The 14,537-nt window shown below is 39.3% G+C and overlaps 1 protein-coding gene across 1 annotated transcript in view; it reads left to right on the top strand.

Annotated features, from left to right (window-relative positions):
- The window catches only part of LTA4H (leukotriene A4 hydrolase), a 35,012-nt gene that overhangs the window by 10,885 nt on the left and 9,590 nt on the right, over positions 1 to 14,537 (top strand). Inside the window, exons 5-15 of the mRNA XM_025438691.3 lie at positions 1,486 to 1,590; positions 2,603 to 2,655; positions 4,334 to 4,406; positions 4,874 to 5,014; positions 5,812 to 5,835; positions 6,299 to 6,369; positions 7,076 to 7,187; positions 7,962 to 8,106; positions 9,554 to 9,657; positions 10,072 to 10,142; positions 12,665 to 12,719. Of these exons, the coding sequence (XP_025294476.1) occupies positions 1,486 to 1,590; positions 2,603 to 2,655; positions 4,334 to 4,406; positions 4,874 to 5,014; positions 5,812 to 5,835; positions 6,299 to 6,369; positions 7,076 to 7,187; positions 7,962 to 8,106; positions 9,554 to 9,657; positions 10,072 to 10,142; positions 12,665 to 12,719 (954 nt within the window). The remainder of the gene's footprint in view (positions 1 to 1,485; positions 1,591 to 2,602; positions 2,656 to 4,333; positions 4,407 to 4,873; positions 5,015 to 5,811; positions 5,836 to 6,298; positions 6,370 to 7,075; positions 7,188 to 7,961; positions 8,107 to 9,553; positions 9,658 to 10,071; positions 10,143 to 12,664; positions 12,720 to 14,537) is intronic.

Raw genomic sequence — 14,537 nt, 5'->3', positions numbered from 1 at the left:
CCCCCCTATTCTGATTTTAAAAGGAGTTCAGAATTAATTCTAGACCTCAAAACAAGAATTTGAGGACAGCATCTTTTAATTTTTTAAAAATTAACATTTGCAGGATTAAAAGTTCTAGAAATGTGCCTTATAGCCATGTAAACCTCTGTCTAGGTACCCTCACAGGCATAGATTGTAGACTTATCTGAATACATTTCCACCTGATTCTTGTTGTAGGTACTGCTAATCCTTTTACAAAAAAGCACCATAAGAATAAATAAGTACTAAATAAATAAATAAATAAACACTAAATAATACTAAATATATACATGCATGCTAGGTCCCAAGCCAGACCTACTTAGACCACGCAACTAGAATTGAGAACCAACCTATCTTTACGGAGGCTTATTGATTCTAGATCATCCCACAACCAAACCACACCTAGTGTGTATAGTGCTGTAGAAAACTATATAATGGAAGACAAAGAATCCCAGGTTTTGGACTCTCCTCTACCAGTTACTAAGTGCATGACCTGAGGCAAGTCTTAGGACCTCAAAACCTGGAGTTGTCTCATCTGTATAACACATCACTGACTAAATAAAGGGTAGAAGCAGAACTAAATCATTTCCCAAGTGCTTTTTAGCTCTAGATTTATGGTTGTCGTAGCACTGGTTCTGGAGCTTCTGAGTCTGCCTCAGAAATAGCTTTAAATACTGGGCCATGCAAGAAGAATATGGAAGTCTAGAACTTAATGGAATGTATGTTTGCTAGATCATTAATATTGAGGGGATAGTCCTTGATTCTAGTATTCATTAGAAATAAAACTTTCAGAATCATGGAACTTGGGTACACATTTAAGTGACTATAAGGTTTGCCCCATAAGCTCCGTAAGCATATTTTCCATACAAATTCCCAGAGAAAATTATTTCACGGTTCTGGGCAATAACTTTTACTTTCTCATAATTATGACCCTTAAAAAGCTCTTTGATTTGCAACACCAAGTTTATGTTTTAAATATAAAACTTTTCAAAACTGTATTCTCTGTCCTAACGTAAGTATACAAGCTCGTGAATCTGTTTGGAGGGTGTGGAGGAAGACAGGTGTGGTGGTTACCACTGCCAGGAAGGTTGCTGGGCACTTCTTCTGTACATATTCTTTGCAGCAGTACTATGAGGTTATTACTTTTGTTTGATGGGAAAACTAAGTCTCAGGGAGGTTATTTACCCAAGTCCATGCAGTTAGTAAGTAGTAGAGCTGGAGTTTTAATCTAATTTCTACCAGGTGCTCTTAACATGGATGGATGAATGGATAGATAGACCACATTCACTTTCCAAGAAGCCAGTTTTATATATTGCTAATTTTATGGATAAACCTGATATGCCCAAACTTCCTGGACTCATTGTCTTCTCACAGTTAAGATGGGGAAAATACTTTATTTTACACATGTGGTTTAAGATACATAGAATCTTTTATTTATAACTGGAAATGATTTATCTTCTTGATTAGGTATCTGTTCCTAAAGAATTGGTGGCACTTATGAGTGCTATTCGTGATGGAGAAGAACCTGACCCAGAAGACCCGAGCAGGAAAATATATAAATTCAGCCAAAAGGTAAGATCTAAAAAAAAAAAAAAAAAAAAAGGTAAGATCTTAGGGCCTACATTTCTGTTTTAATTGGTAGTGAACTATAGATAGCTTTTACCTGTCCAGAGAGCAAAATTGCCTTTGGAATATTTCAGAATTTAGAAAGCAGCTTCTATCTTTGTTTTCTTTCTTTCTTTTGTGGTAGTAAAATGTTGTGGAAAGAGGTTGCTGGATAAGCAAAGTAAGGACATGGCCTGATCCCATTTTCTCTCATCCCAGTTAGTGTAGCAGGATTTCAGTTATTTTAAGTTACACTTTGGCCCGCCCTCATACCACAGTGCTGGCTTGTGGTTATTTAGTGTTTGCAAATGGAAGAGCTATATTAGACCAAAAAAAAAAAAAAACAAAAAAAAAAAGCACAAAACAAAACCCAACCAAACAAAAAACCTTTGTTACAGTATTTAAAGTTAAAATTCCTATGTAACTGATAATTTGACTTGTACCTTTGACCTTTAATGAATTGTGTTTATGCATGCTTTTTAAAATTGACCTTTGTAATAGAACATGTAATTGAACCACAGTGGACAGTGGGATCTGGGATTCCAAGCTCCCAAACCTTCAGCATTCTCTTACTGCTGGATTATTTTATATGTCTCTCAAATATACCGGGAGTGGTTTTCTAAAAAGGAAGTAAAAAATTGTTTTACATCAAGAAAAAAAAAAACTTAAGAAAAAAGCACAGTTCCTTCTTAGAAGTTAATTTTTGAGAAATACTTGAAATGGACCTTGCAAAATTATGTGCAGTCATGTCTTTCACATTTCAGAAGCTGTCTTTCTTAGTACAATAAAAGAGAAATTGATGTTTTGAAATGTTTTACATCACAATTTTGAACTATTTGACCCCCTAGAAATGAGACCGATGAGATTTGAAAAGAAATTTACTTACTTTTAAATATGAACTGTCTTATTCTGTAATATTTTTAAGCATTAATTTGAGCATGTGTGTGTTCTTTTCTTTCTTTTTTTTTTCTCCCTTTAGGTTCCCATCCCCTGCTACTTGATTGCTTTAGTTGTTGGAGCTTTAGAAAGCAGGTGAGCTTTTGAACAAATTTTGAGGTTACAGAAAGATTAAAACTTCAGGCATCTTGAACCTCTGGCAGAAATAACTAGTAGCTCATTTGTGCCTGTCTCAAGATCTCAAGCTGATAGCTCTGGAAAAATTCAAATCTAATCATAAAATGTAAATAACAATTAATTTTCATTTAAAAAATCTTTATCAGTCACCCTTCAGATTTTCCAGGTATTGCAGAATGAGCATGATGAGTCATGCTGTGACTGTGAGTCGTAATAACTGGCTCACAGTCACAGAACTAGGAAGTGTCAGGGCCAGAACCTGGATCTAGGCTGTCTGACTTTGCAGCCTGTACAACACAGATGGGCCCTGTCCAGCGTGGCAGCCACTAACTACATGAAGCCTGAGGTGTGCTGTAAGTGTAAAATACACTAGATTACACTGGGTAAACAAACTATATTGTTAAAATTAATTTCATCTGCTTCCAATCTTGCTTTTTTAAAACATGACTACTAGGAAATTTGAAATTACATATGCAGCTCATATTTTAGCTCATTAAATTTGTTGGATAACCCTGGTTACTGTTGCTACTCAGTGTGGTCTAGAGACCAATAGCATGGTATCACATGGGACTAGATTAGAAATGCAAATTTTTGCAGGACTAGGTTAGAAATGCACATTTTTGGGCCAGATCCCCTGAGCTACTAACTCAAAATTTGCATATGAACAAGCTCCCCAGATCACCTGTAGGCACGTAAAGTTTAAGAAGCAACTGCCTTAGAATCTACCTCTTCTCTGGGGCAGGACACCTGAGCAAAATCTTATTGTTTGGGATTTGGTGCTACATAAAATTTTTAGGATGAAATTTTGATGAAAAGAATATTTCTGAGTTCTAGTCCTTTGTAAGTGATATATCATTCTATTTCTTTCCTCCTTTTTTTAAGATTGTGGTTAAAAACCCCATGAAATTTACCATCTTAACCATTTGTACATGTACATGCCAGAGTCAGCAGCTTTCACTAGGTCCACATTGCTGTGAAACAGATTTTCAGAACTTGTTTCATTTTGCAAAACTGAAACTCTATACCATTTAAACAACAACTCCCATTTCCACCTCCCTCCATCCCCTGGTAACCACCCTTCTACTCTTTGTTTCTATGAGTTTGAATACTTGAGATAACTCATAAGTGGAATTGTTGAGTATTTGTTCTTTTGTAACTGGCTTGTGTTACTTAACAGAATGCTCCTCAAGGACCAGCCCTGTCGTAGCATGTGACAGGATGTCCTTCTTTCTCAGTTTGTTTCTTCTTCTCTGAGTGTTCAACCTTTAAGCATGTAATGAATTTTACACCTGCCCTTGATCTGGAATAGCCTCTCACTGGGCCATGACTGAGTGTCTATAGTTGTGAGATAGCAAGAGGAAACTAGATGCCCAAAGTCCTTAACCAGAGCCAGTAAGCTAATCTTTGGGGGCCCAGACGGGTGCCCCCTTAATAAGCTGCATATTTACTGGTACATACAAGAGCAGGACTGTATCTCAGAGGAGCCATGAAACCCCCCCTCTGTCCCATGAGCACATGGCACATCACACCACCACTACTGCTGTCAGGATTTGTACCTAGTACTCGAGCTCTTTTCTGGAACCAAGTAAGTAGATTATCGTGAACTTCATTTTTATCAAGCTTTTCAATTTTGCAGGCAAATTGGTCCACGAACATTGGTTTGGTCTGAGAAAGAGCAGGTGGAGAAGTCTGCTTATGAATTTTCCGAGGTTGGTCATATAGTTACCCTTTTTCATAATTGTGCTAGAGGATAGATTTAAGATTTTAAGTATGACATGTGATGGTGTTAGCAATGTGCTGATGTGCTAAGAGAATCAAATAATATCTTACTCTGTGTGGATTTGCAGTTGCTACATTTTTTGCATCAGTATCATTTAAAATGAGCATCCTGGGGCACCTGGGTGGCTCAGTCCATTAAGTGTCTCCCTTCACCCTAGGTCATGATCCAGGGTCCTGGGATCAAGCCCCACAAGCTCCCTAGCTAGCAGGGAGTCTGCTTCTCCCTCTCCCTTTGTGTGTCCTCTCTCTCTCAAATAAATAAGTAAATATTTTTTTAAAAAATACAGAATAAAATGAGCATCCTTAACTCATAACCTCCAGAGAAAGCAAATACACTTTGAAGAAGTTCATCATTGGAATGATAAAACATGCAAATATTTGTACATTAACTTTCTAGACTGAATCTATGCTTAAAATTGCTGAAGATCTGGGAGGACCATACGTCTGGGGCCAGTATGACCTCTTAGTCCTGCCACCATCCTTCCCTTACGGTGGCATGGAGAACCCTTGCCTCACCTTCGTAACTCCCACTCTGCTGGTAAGTGTGAGCTTGTCTTCATGCACAGCCAACTTCTCCCCACATGTGTATCTGGATGTGAAGAGCCTCAGGCATCTGATCATCTATTTCTTTAAAACAATATTTTCTCTTATTTATACATTTATCTCTTCTTCCTCATGTGACTTGCTTATTATGGTCATTTTCATCATCTCATTTTCTCAAAAGAAAATAATGTGGCCCTTAGGGGGATGGGAATATTACATTCAAGGTGTGTGGGGGCATTGGGGAAGGGGAGGCCGTGTCACAGCCATGTGTGGACAAATTCTGTATCCAGACAATGAAACTAGACCATTTATACTTGGCATGTAGGGACTGGTCAAACAAAACAAACAAAAACTCACTTTAGCATGTGTAGGGAAGGAGTAGACTGACAGTATACTATAATTTTATGCCTTTGTATGCTACTTTAAATCACTACAGACTTAAATATGCTGTGAGTAATTAGGAGAGAAGAGATACGTAAGGGAAATGAGAACGTATAAAAAAAAAAAAAAACGGGAGTAGGAGAAATGTGTCCTGGAAGTTAATTAGAGATGGGTGTACTGGCCCTCCTGGTCCTATAAAAATTCCCACGATGAGGGGGAGAAAAGAATCACGCTGTTTTTTGAGTCCTGCATTTTTTCTCTTATTTTCTCAACACATACTCTGCTTTTAACCCCTTTGAGTGCCACAGTAAAAATACACTGCCCTATTAATGCCAGAATACAGCCTGATGTACGCAGTCCTTTAAATATAGTCCACAGTTTGAAAACTAAGGTGGTTTTCTTCTTTTTCAGGCAGGAGACAAGTCACTCTCCAATGTAAGTTAAAATTTACCATTGTGGTCTTACCCTCAAAGAACTATTAAGTCCACTGATTTTTAAAATATCCATTGTATTGTTATGTTGGAGATACGGTTATAAAAGATAACTGGGAGATTGTTATGATATTAACAGTTAGATTTAATAGATTTCATAACATTTGATGGTCTGATCTCTTCATGTGCTTATGAAATAGATTTTAATGGAGTGATTTATCCATTTAGTATTTTCTAAATAATTTTGTTTCTAATTTTTTTAACCTTACTTTTGTCTTTGGCTAAATTATGATTTGTTTGCTAAACTAACTCCCTGAATATCTCAGCTGGTGTTAAAAGAAAAACAAACTGAACGGTGTGGAACTGAATGAACTAGAATACTTACCTATGGAGTTATTTTAAAGTAAGGTGATCAATTCTATGACCAATCCCTTCCACTATTTACTACTGCATTATTTCCACTTCAGGTTATTGCACATGAAATATCTCACAGCTGGACAGGAAATCTAGTGACCAACAAAACTTGGGACCACTTTTGGTAAGATTTATTATTATTGTTTCTCTATTGGTCCTTGTTATTAATTTCTTTCCCTGCCTGCCTGCCACTCTGAATTGTTTTGTAGGAATATTGCATCCTTTTTCTTGTTTTTCTTTGTTACCATCTCCTTGGTAGACAACTTAAAAAAAAATTCCACAACACTTGTCACAATGTTAGGTAGAGTAGGAGTATTCGGCTTGTGCTTATTATTTAGTTCCTGGTACAATCACATTTTAATAATGGGCACATAAAACGAGAACCAGGGCTTAATTTTCCCCACTGCCATCTACTGGGCTGGGTTTCCCATTGTTCTGAATTGAATGCAGAGTAGCCACATAGGCAATCTGCTTAGACTGTAGTGTTCATGCTTTACAATTCTTTGCTCTGCAGAAAAGCCAAAAAGAAAGTACCTTGTTGACTAAAACATGTGTTCCTTTCGGCTGTGTCACTGTCTTTTTTTTTGTTGTTGTTGTTGTTTGTTTTTTTAATTTTTTATTTATTTATGATAGTCACACACAGAGAGAGCGAGAGAGGCAGAGACATAGGCAGAGGGAGAAGCAGGCTCCATGCACCGGGAGCCTGATGTGGGATTCGATCCCAGGTCTCCAGGATCACGCCCTGGGCCAAAGGCAGGCGCCAAACCGGTGCGCCACCCAGGGATCCCATGTCACTGTCTTTATTTTATTTACAAAAAAAAAATTTTCAGGTTAAACGAAGGACATACCGTGTACTTGGAACGCCACATTTGCGGACGACTGTTTGGTGAAAAGTTCAGACATTTTCATGCTCTGGGAGGATGGGGAGAACTACAGAATTCAGTAAGTGAGTCATGCTTTGAAAAGCATTTCTCCAAAGTTGTATAGGCCTTCAAAAGTTTAGTTCGTAAACTAGCTTTAGTAAGTAGCAATAAGAAAGCCATTTTTGCAGGTGTGGAAAATCAGAGATACTAGTATAATATTCTTTTTTTTTTTTAAGATTTTATTTATTAGAGAGAGAGCATGCATGGGCAGAGCAAAGTGGTGGGGGGGAGGGCAGAAGGAAAGGGAGAGAGGGAATCCCAAGCAGACTTCATGCTGAGCACAGAGCCCGACATGGGGCTCAATCCCAGGACCCTGAGATCATGATCTGAGCCAAAGCAGAGTCAGACACTTAACCAACTGAACCACCCAGGCACCCTGGTAAATATTCTGTTGATACATACTAATCATTATCCTGTGTCACATCATGTTCATGAGCAGTAGGACCTCATCAAGTCTTTGTCATTAATATAGTCAGTTACTGAGTTTGAACTTTATTTGGTATATTTACATCATTTTTCAGTGCTTCGTCCTAAAGGCCAAATTTGATGACCACACATTGAAACATTTCTTTATTTTTTTGTAATAATAAAGAACATGGCACAAGTGGCCATTCCATTAACAGACTTTCAGAAATTTGTGCTAACATGCCCTACAATTTCTAGTCTCTCAGCCTAAGTTCTAGACTCCCTTACAGTTATGCCTTTAGGTGAAGTAATACTCCCTTATTAGCTTGCTTGTCTACTAATGACCAGTATTCGTATTTGAACATTCATCTAATTTTGTGTCCTGCAGATAAAGACTTTTGGAGATACGCATCCATATACCAAACTCGTGGTTGATCTGACGAACGTGGACCCCGATGTAGCATATTCGTCAGTGCCCTACGAGAAGGGCTTTGCTTTACTCTTTTACCTCGAACAACTTCTTGGGGGCCCAGGCAAGTAGTTGGCATTTTCTGATTTTTTTTTAGGGCAATGTGAAGAATAAGGAAGAATTTTTAACGGTTGTTTTTGCTCAATTTTATTCTTTCGGTTCATTGTGTGTGCAGCTGCTGAAGAAAATCTATATCCTTTTCTAATGTGACCTCTCTACTTAAAACCTTGAATGACTGCTAAATTCAAAATTGTGTTGCTTGAAAAGAAAACTCATCTTATTTTAAATAAAACTCATCTTATTTTAAAAATTAGGAATAGTTTGTACTCATTGAAACAAAAATTGTGGGGATCCCTGGGTGGCTCAGCGGTTTAGCGCCTGCCTTTGGCCCTGGGCGCGATCCTGGAGTCCCAGGATCGAGTCCCACGTCGGGCTCCTGGCATGGAGTCTGCTTCTCCCTCTGCCTGTGTCTCTGCCTCTCTCTCTCTATGTCTATCATGAATAAATAAATAAAATCTTTAAAAAAAAAAAGAAACAAAAATTGTGTAGTACAGAAGTTTGTAAGAGTAACAAGCGAGAGCCCCTCAGCCCTTTCCACTCCCCAGGTAACCACTCTTAGCAGTTAGGTGTGCATGTCTCCAGATCTTTTTCGAAGTATAAATAAAGAGACAAATAAATATATTGTAATTACAGGAAATGGCTCATTGGAATGCTTGTGTGGCTCAGTTGGTTAAGCACCTGCTTTCAGCTTAGGTCGTGATCTCAGGCCCCACATCAGGCTCCCTGCTCAGCTGGGGAGTCTGCTTCTCCCTCTGTCCCTTCCCCAGCTCATGCTCTCTTTCTCTCTCTCAAAAAAAAAAAATAAATAAAAATCTTAAAAAACAAAAATGGATATATAAAATGAATTTATATATATAAATAATGATATACATAAAAATAACTTGTTCTACCTTTGTGTTTTTTTTTTAATTCAGCAATGTTCCACAGACATCTTCCCATGTCAGAACATACAAATCTACCTCATGCTCTTTAATGCCACCATAGTCATTCATAATATAGATGTGCTGAGTATATGTAACCTTCCCCTACTGATGGGGGTTAAAGTGTTCTCCTTTGTCTGTGGACTTTGAAGACCCTCCGTCACCCACACACACTTTTCCTCTCCCATATTGTTCTCCTCTTCTTGGGTCACACTGAGGCCATTACTTCTAGAATTAGTGTGTGGGCTCCTTCTCTGTTTCTTCATTGTGTTTTCCTCTTACTTGTAATGAAGATTTCTTTTCTCCCTTCTATCAAATTTATATATATTCTTCAAGGCCCAACTGAAGTCCTAATTCCTGTTTTAAACATTCTTCTACCACTAAACCTCTTATTGGTTTCCCTAGTCTCTGAAAATTCTCTGTTCTCCTTGGTCAATAGTACCTTACCAAGCATGCCCCGAAAATGTTAAATAGCTACCTTTCCATTAACCAACATTTTTTCTTTTCTCTTTTTTCTTTTTTAACTCTTAGAGGTTTTCCTAGGATTCCTAAAGGCTTATGTTGAGAAGTTTTCCTACAAGAGCATAACCACTGATGACTGGAAGGATTTCCTGTATTCCCACTTCAAAGATAAGGTTGGCTTTTAAAAGCTTTCTTATTTGTTATGCCCAATATACCTGTATTTAATGGCTATTTGTTAGACTGATTTGAATTACTTAGTAGTAGTATTGGTTTAGAATTTAAGACTCAACCTTTCATTGTACTTTTTCCTGTTTAAAATGTGATCTCAACAACATGAACTAACGTGAATATTTCAGAGGGATCTTCAATAGTGTGTTTCCAGAAATTTATTTATTCAGAAATTTATTTTTTGTATATATTTAATTTTCCTCTTTTATTTAACAGAATGCTACTGATTAATAAAAATTTATATCGGAAAACAGAAATTATCCTGACATGTCAGTGTAGACAAAATTAAGATTTGAAGACCCCCCCCCCCGATGGAAAAGATTATTCTGTAGCAAACTTGGCCTTCTTTGCCTTCACAGGTTGATATTCTCAATCAAGTTGATTGGAATGCCTGGCTGTACTCTCCTGGAATGCCCCCTGTAAAACCCAAGTCAGTACTTCCTGTTAATGCTTTCCTTCTCATCCTGCAAAACCCTCGAGCTCCTCAAAATACCTGAAAGGGTTTTATGACTTCCTTAAACTGTTACTACTTAGAAAGTAGACTTCATAGGTGTTTGAACCTTGACCCTCAGGTCAAAAGAATCATTTCTATGATATTATAAATATAAATTCAGTTAATTGCAAGTAATTATGGAATGCCTCCTTTCAGCTGAAGGATGGTGATACAGAGGGAAGATATTTTCCTTTCCTTTAAAACCTTTGCAATAAGAAATAAAACTTGTATAAGTATTATGCTAATCACTACAGCAGGGTTATAAGTTGCCATCTCCATTTCCAGAAGAGGCACATTAGGCTTAGCTAGATAAAATGTCTTAACCTAAGTTTGCACAGTATTCATTCTATTCAGAGTTGAGATTCATACCCTGGCAATCTTTACCCCTCCAGTATACTGCCTTTTAAACTAAATACCCTCCTCATATCAGAGACCTAAACTCTGGTCCTCCTGAGTCATGTAAGGATGCTAACTACTGCAAGTTCCTGGCTGGAACAGACTGTTCCCACCCACCTGCTGTACTCTTTATTCAGGTAATTCCAATCTCAGCCCAAGAACTGCTTCCTCATGGAAATATTCCTTGACCTCTCTGAACCACGTTAGGTCCCCATTTCGGGTTTCCTGGTGCTATATGAGGCCACTTTCATTGCTGTCACCACAGCAGTAATTTTGATTTGTGTGATTATTAAAGTCTTCCTCCTTCACTACAATGAAGCACCATGAGAGCAAGGATCATATTTGGTTTTGCGTACTACTTTCCTTAGGACCTTGCCATAAGTAAAGGCTGCTTCCTTTCCTTGGGCTAATCCTTCCTTAGTTCTTTTCATGACAAACCAGAAAGAGACCAGCAGAAGTCCTCTATTGTCCTATTGGTCCTTCTGAAATCAGTGCTAAGGAATGTTCTAGTTGAAAGTGATTTACTGCCTGAACAATTTACTGCCTCTGATCCCATTTGGTCTTGAGGACAAACAAAAGGCTTTCCCTGAAGCCCACAGCCTGGCTACTTCACAAGATTAAATGGCAGCTGCTTCAAAGGAGGTCACTGCTTTAACCCCTTCATAATCTCCCCTAGGGCACAAACTCTCTTTAGCAGGTTCAAAGGTAACTTCCAATCGAAACTTATTTCATTTAGGTCCTCAAGGGCAGGTACCCTACCGTTCTCTAACAGAAACATTTCACAGAAAGCAAGCATCATTTATGGACAAAGACGTCTTGCAAGAATTTTTGCACACATAGTCTCTTCCATTGTTGTTGCAAAACATAGGACTTATTTTCTAAGTGGAGAACACACAGATTTCAGTGAAGTTCGCTTTGCTTCGTGGTCAGAGTTTGTTATTTCCATTTTCTTCTGAAGAGAGAGGAACAAAATCATCACATGATGTCGGAGTCTCCCTAGCAAGGGTCTCCCGTGACACCATCATTTTTTCCTGGTGTCTAGAACAGTGCCTGCCACATGGGCACTCGCAGATTTGTTGAATGATCACAAAGGTGGAAGGTTAGATAAGCTGGAGCAATAGAATGTAAAATCCACAAAAGCAAGGATTTTGCGTTGTCACGAGCACCTCAAACTGTGCCTGGCACACAGCAAGCCCTAAATGTGCTCACCCGAGCCCCAGCGCCTTCAGTGGATGCTGCTGAAGCAGCTTCACAGACACGCGGAGGCATTCCCTCGGGAGGATAAGCAGGTATTTCATTAATTTGGTATCTGCTCGGATTTCCAAGTTCCCAGATGACATCAGTATATTTAAGTCAGGTAGAAGATTTCCTATTTTCAACACTCTGGAGTTCCTGATATTTGTTTATTTATTCAAAGGTTTTTATTTATTTATTTGAGAAACAGTGAGAGAGAGAACGAGCAAGAGGAGGGGCAGAGGGAGAGGGAGAAGCAGGCTCCCCGCGGAGCAGGGAGCCCCATATGGGGCTCCATTCCAGGACCCCAAGATCATGACCTGAGCCAAAGGCAGACGTCTAAGTGACTGAGCCACCCAGGTGCCTTTTTTATTTAAAAAGAACTTTGAGGAGTGCCCGAGTGGCTCAGGTCATGATCTCAGAGTCCTGGGATGGAGCCCCTCATCCGGCTCTCTGCTCCATGGGGAGCCTGCTTCTTCCTCCCCCTCCCTCTGGCTCTCTTACTCTTCCTCTCAAATGAATAAATAAAGTCTTAAAAAAAAAGTAGGGGATCCCTGAGTGGCTCAGCGGTTTGGCGCCTGCCTTTGGCCCAGGGCGTGATCCTGGAGTCCCGGATCGAGTCCCACGTCAGGCTCCCTGCATGGAGTCTGCTTCTTCCTCTGCTTGTGTCTCTGCCTCTTTCTCTCTCTGTCTCTCATGAATAAATAAATAAAATCTTTAAAAAAACCCAGAACTTTGAAAGTGATGCTCTGTAACTTCAACATTACATTTATGGAAAAGCATGTACATTTTTATGAAATTTAACCTCTAGTATTTTTTCGTCTTTGCAGTTACGATATGACTCTGACAAACGCTTGTATTGCCTTAAGTCAACGGTGGATAACTGTGAGTACTAACGTGACTTTGACCACTTTTTAAAGAATTGTGCAAATCCATCTCTACTCAGGAAGGTGGGGGCAGGGAAGAGGGCAGGTGGGTACTTTACTCACAAACCCATGTATCTGGAGAGGTTATTCATAAGTCCAGTTCATCCGAAGTCCTCTTAAGCCAGCCTTCAGTGTGTAAAGTTACTGAAGGCTGGGGAGCAAATAGATACTGATGGTATTTGTTCCCATTTTCTTGCTTCAAGTCTTAAGAAAGGCATGCAAAGATATTTGTGTTTTCTCTTCCTTCTTTTTCCTCATAAATCATTTGTAAGACACTGCTTCAAATATAGTCCTTACCCGTACCAGATAAATCTAAAATGATCTTAGGCAAGCGCTATTGCCAACTGTTGGTGGGTGTTACTGTCCACACCTATGGAGCCTCCTAAAGATAGCTTGTTTGTGTACATCCTGAAACATAACCCTTAGAGAAACCAGCGTGAGGATGTGCCCTGGATGATGCTTTCGTGAAAAATAACATAAAATGTAAGAATAATCATTGCAGGGGGAAGAAAAGAAATTTTTCCTCTACCGTCTAAGTTCTTAGCTGAGACCTGTGTAACGAAAGGCAGATTAACAAGAGAAAAACACATTTATGAACGTGTATATCTCGTGTACACAGGGGAGAGGCCCACAGAAAAATGAATCACTCAGAGGTGGCTCAGTATTCAGGGTTTGGTACCATTTCAGTGGGGAGAAAGAAAATAGGGGAAAATAAAGGATTTTTAGGAAAGAGAATGGGCTCTTAGAGGAATGGTGGGAGGGTATGATAGCTTGTGACAAAGTTTGCCTGGGCGTGGTGGCCACTTTTAGTTTCCTTTCCTGTGATAAGAGTCAATTTTGCCTGACTGATCAAACTCCCAGGGGAGGGGATCTAGGACAACTGAGTTCCTTTGGAAAAATTCTATTTCTAGGCAGGTGAGTGCAGTTCAGAGAAAACCTCTCCTTGCCTTTCCTGTCTTTGAAGAGCCTACAGCTAAAATAATCAATATACTAAAGTGGCGTATTTGTGGGTAGCAGATTTTGCTATCCTTCATCCTGTTATCTGCAACAAATTTAGATGTTGCCTTTTGACCCTTGTTCCTAAAGTGTAGTTATATATAACCAATGCTAAACAGTAAGTGATGAGCAGCATGACAAGGACACAGATGAAGGAACAAGAGGTCACCAGAAGGAGTGGATACTTCCACCTGGGGAGGCAAGTGGGTTGAGGTTGGCTGCAGCATGGAGGAGAGCCCTGTCTAGAGGAGGGTGTTTCAGCTGGGACTGAGTATGCTTTGGGCACGGATGAGGTAGAGGAGGACATTCTGGGTGGGAGGCACAGAGTTCAAACAAAGGTTTTTTTCTTAAAGCAGCAACAAAACATGGAGCCTGGGTGGAGAGGTGAGTTCATTCTGGTTAGAGCTTAGAGCCTATTCTTCTGGTTCATCTTTCCATCCTCCTCCCTGATTCTGTCCACGGCCATTGCCACACTGACGTCCTTTAAGTTCCATTGAGGTTCATTAATCTAGTGTTCCTTCCTTCCCTTCTGCCAGGGCTACCCTCTCTGCTTCCTCCCCCACCCTTCTGTCCTCATCCCAGGCTAAGTAAGGCTTTCCTTCCTCATCTCCTATAGAATCCTGTAAACAGCCCTATCACACCATTTCTGGCTTGGTTTTTATTGTACTATTATTAAAGTACTCTTATCAGATTGGAACAAATCAGTGAGCCAGTTCAGTTAACCAGTCAGTTAACTGAAAACATTGGTTAAAGCAGGGTGTCATAAAAACTGATCATATTG

The sequence above is a fragment of the Canis lupus genome, chromosome 15, assembly GCF_003254725.2.
Source record: "Canis lupus dingo isolate Sandy chromosome 15, ASM325472v2, whole genome shotgun sequence".
Classification (NCBI taxonomy): Eukaryota; Metazoa; Chordata; class Mammalia; order Carnivora; family Canidae; genus Canis; species Canis lupus.
Note: the sequence above shows the minus strand (reverse complement) of the source record. Positions and strands in the feature narration are given on the sequence as shown.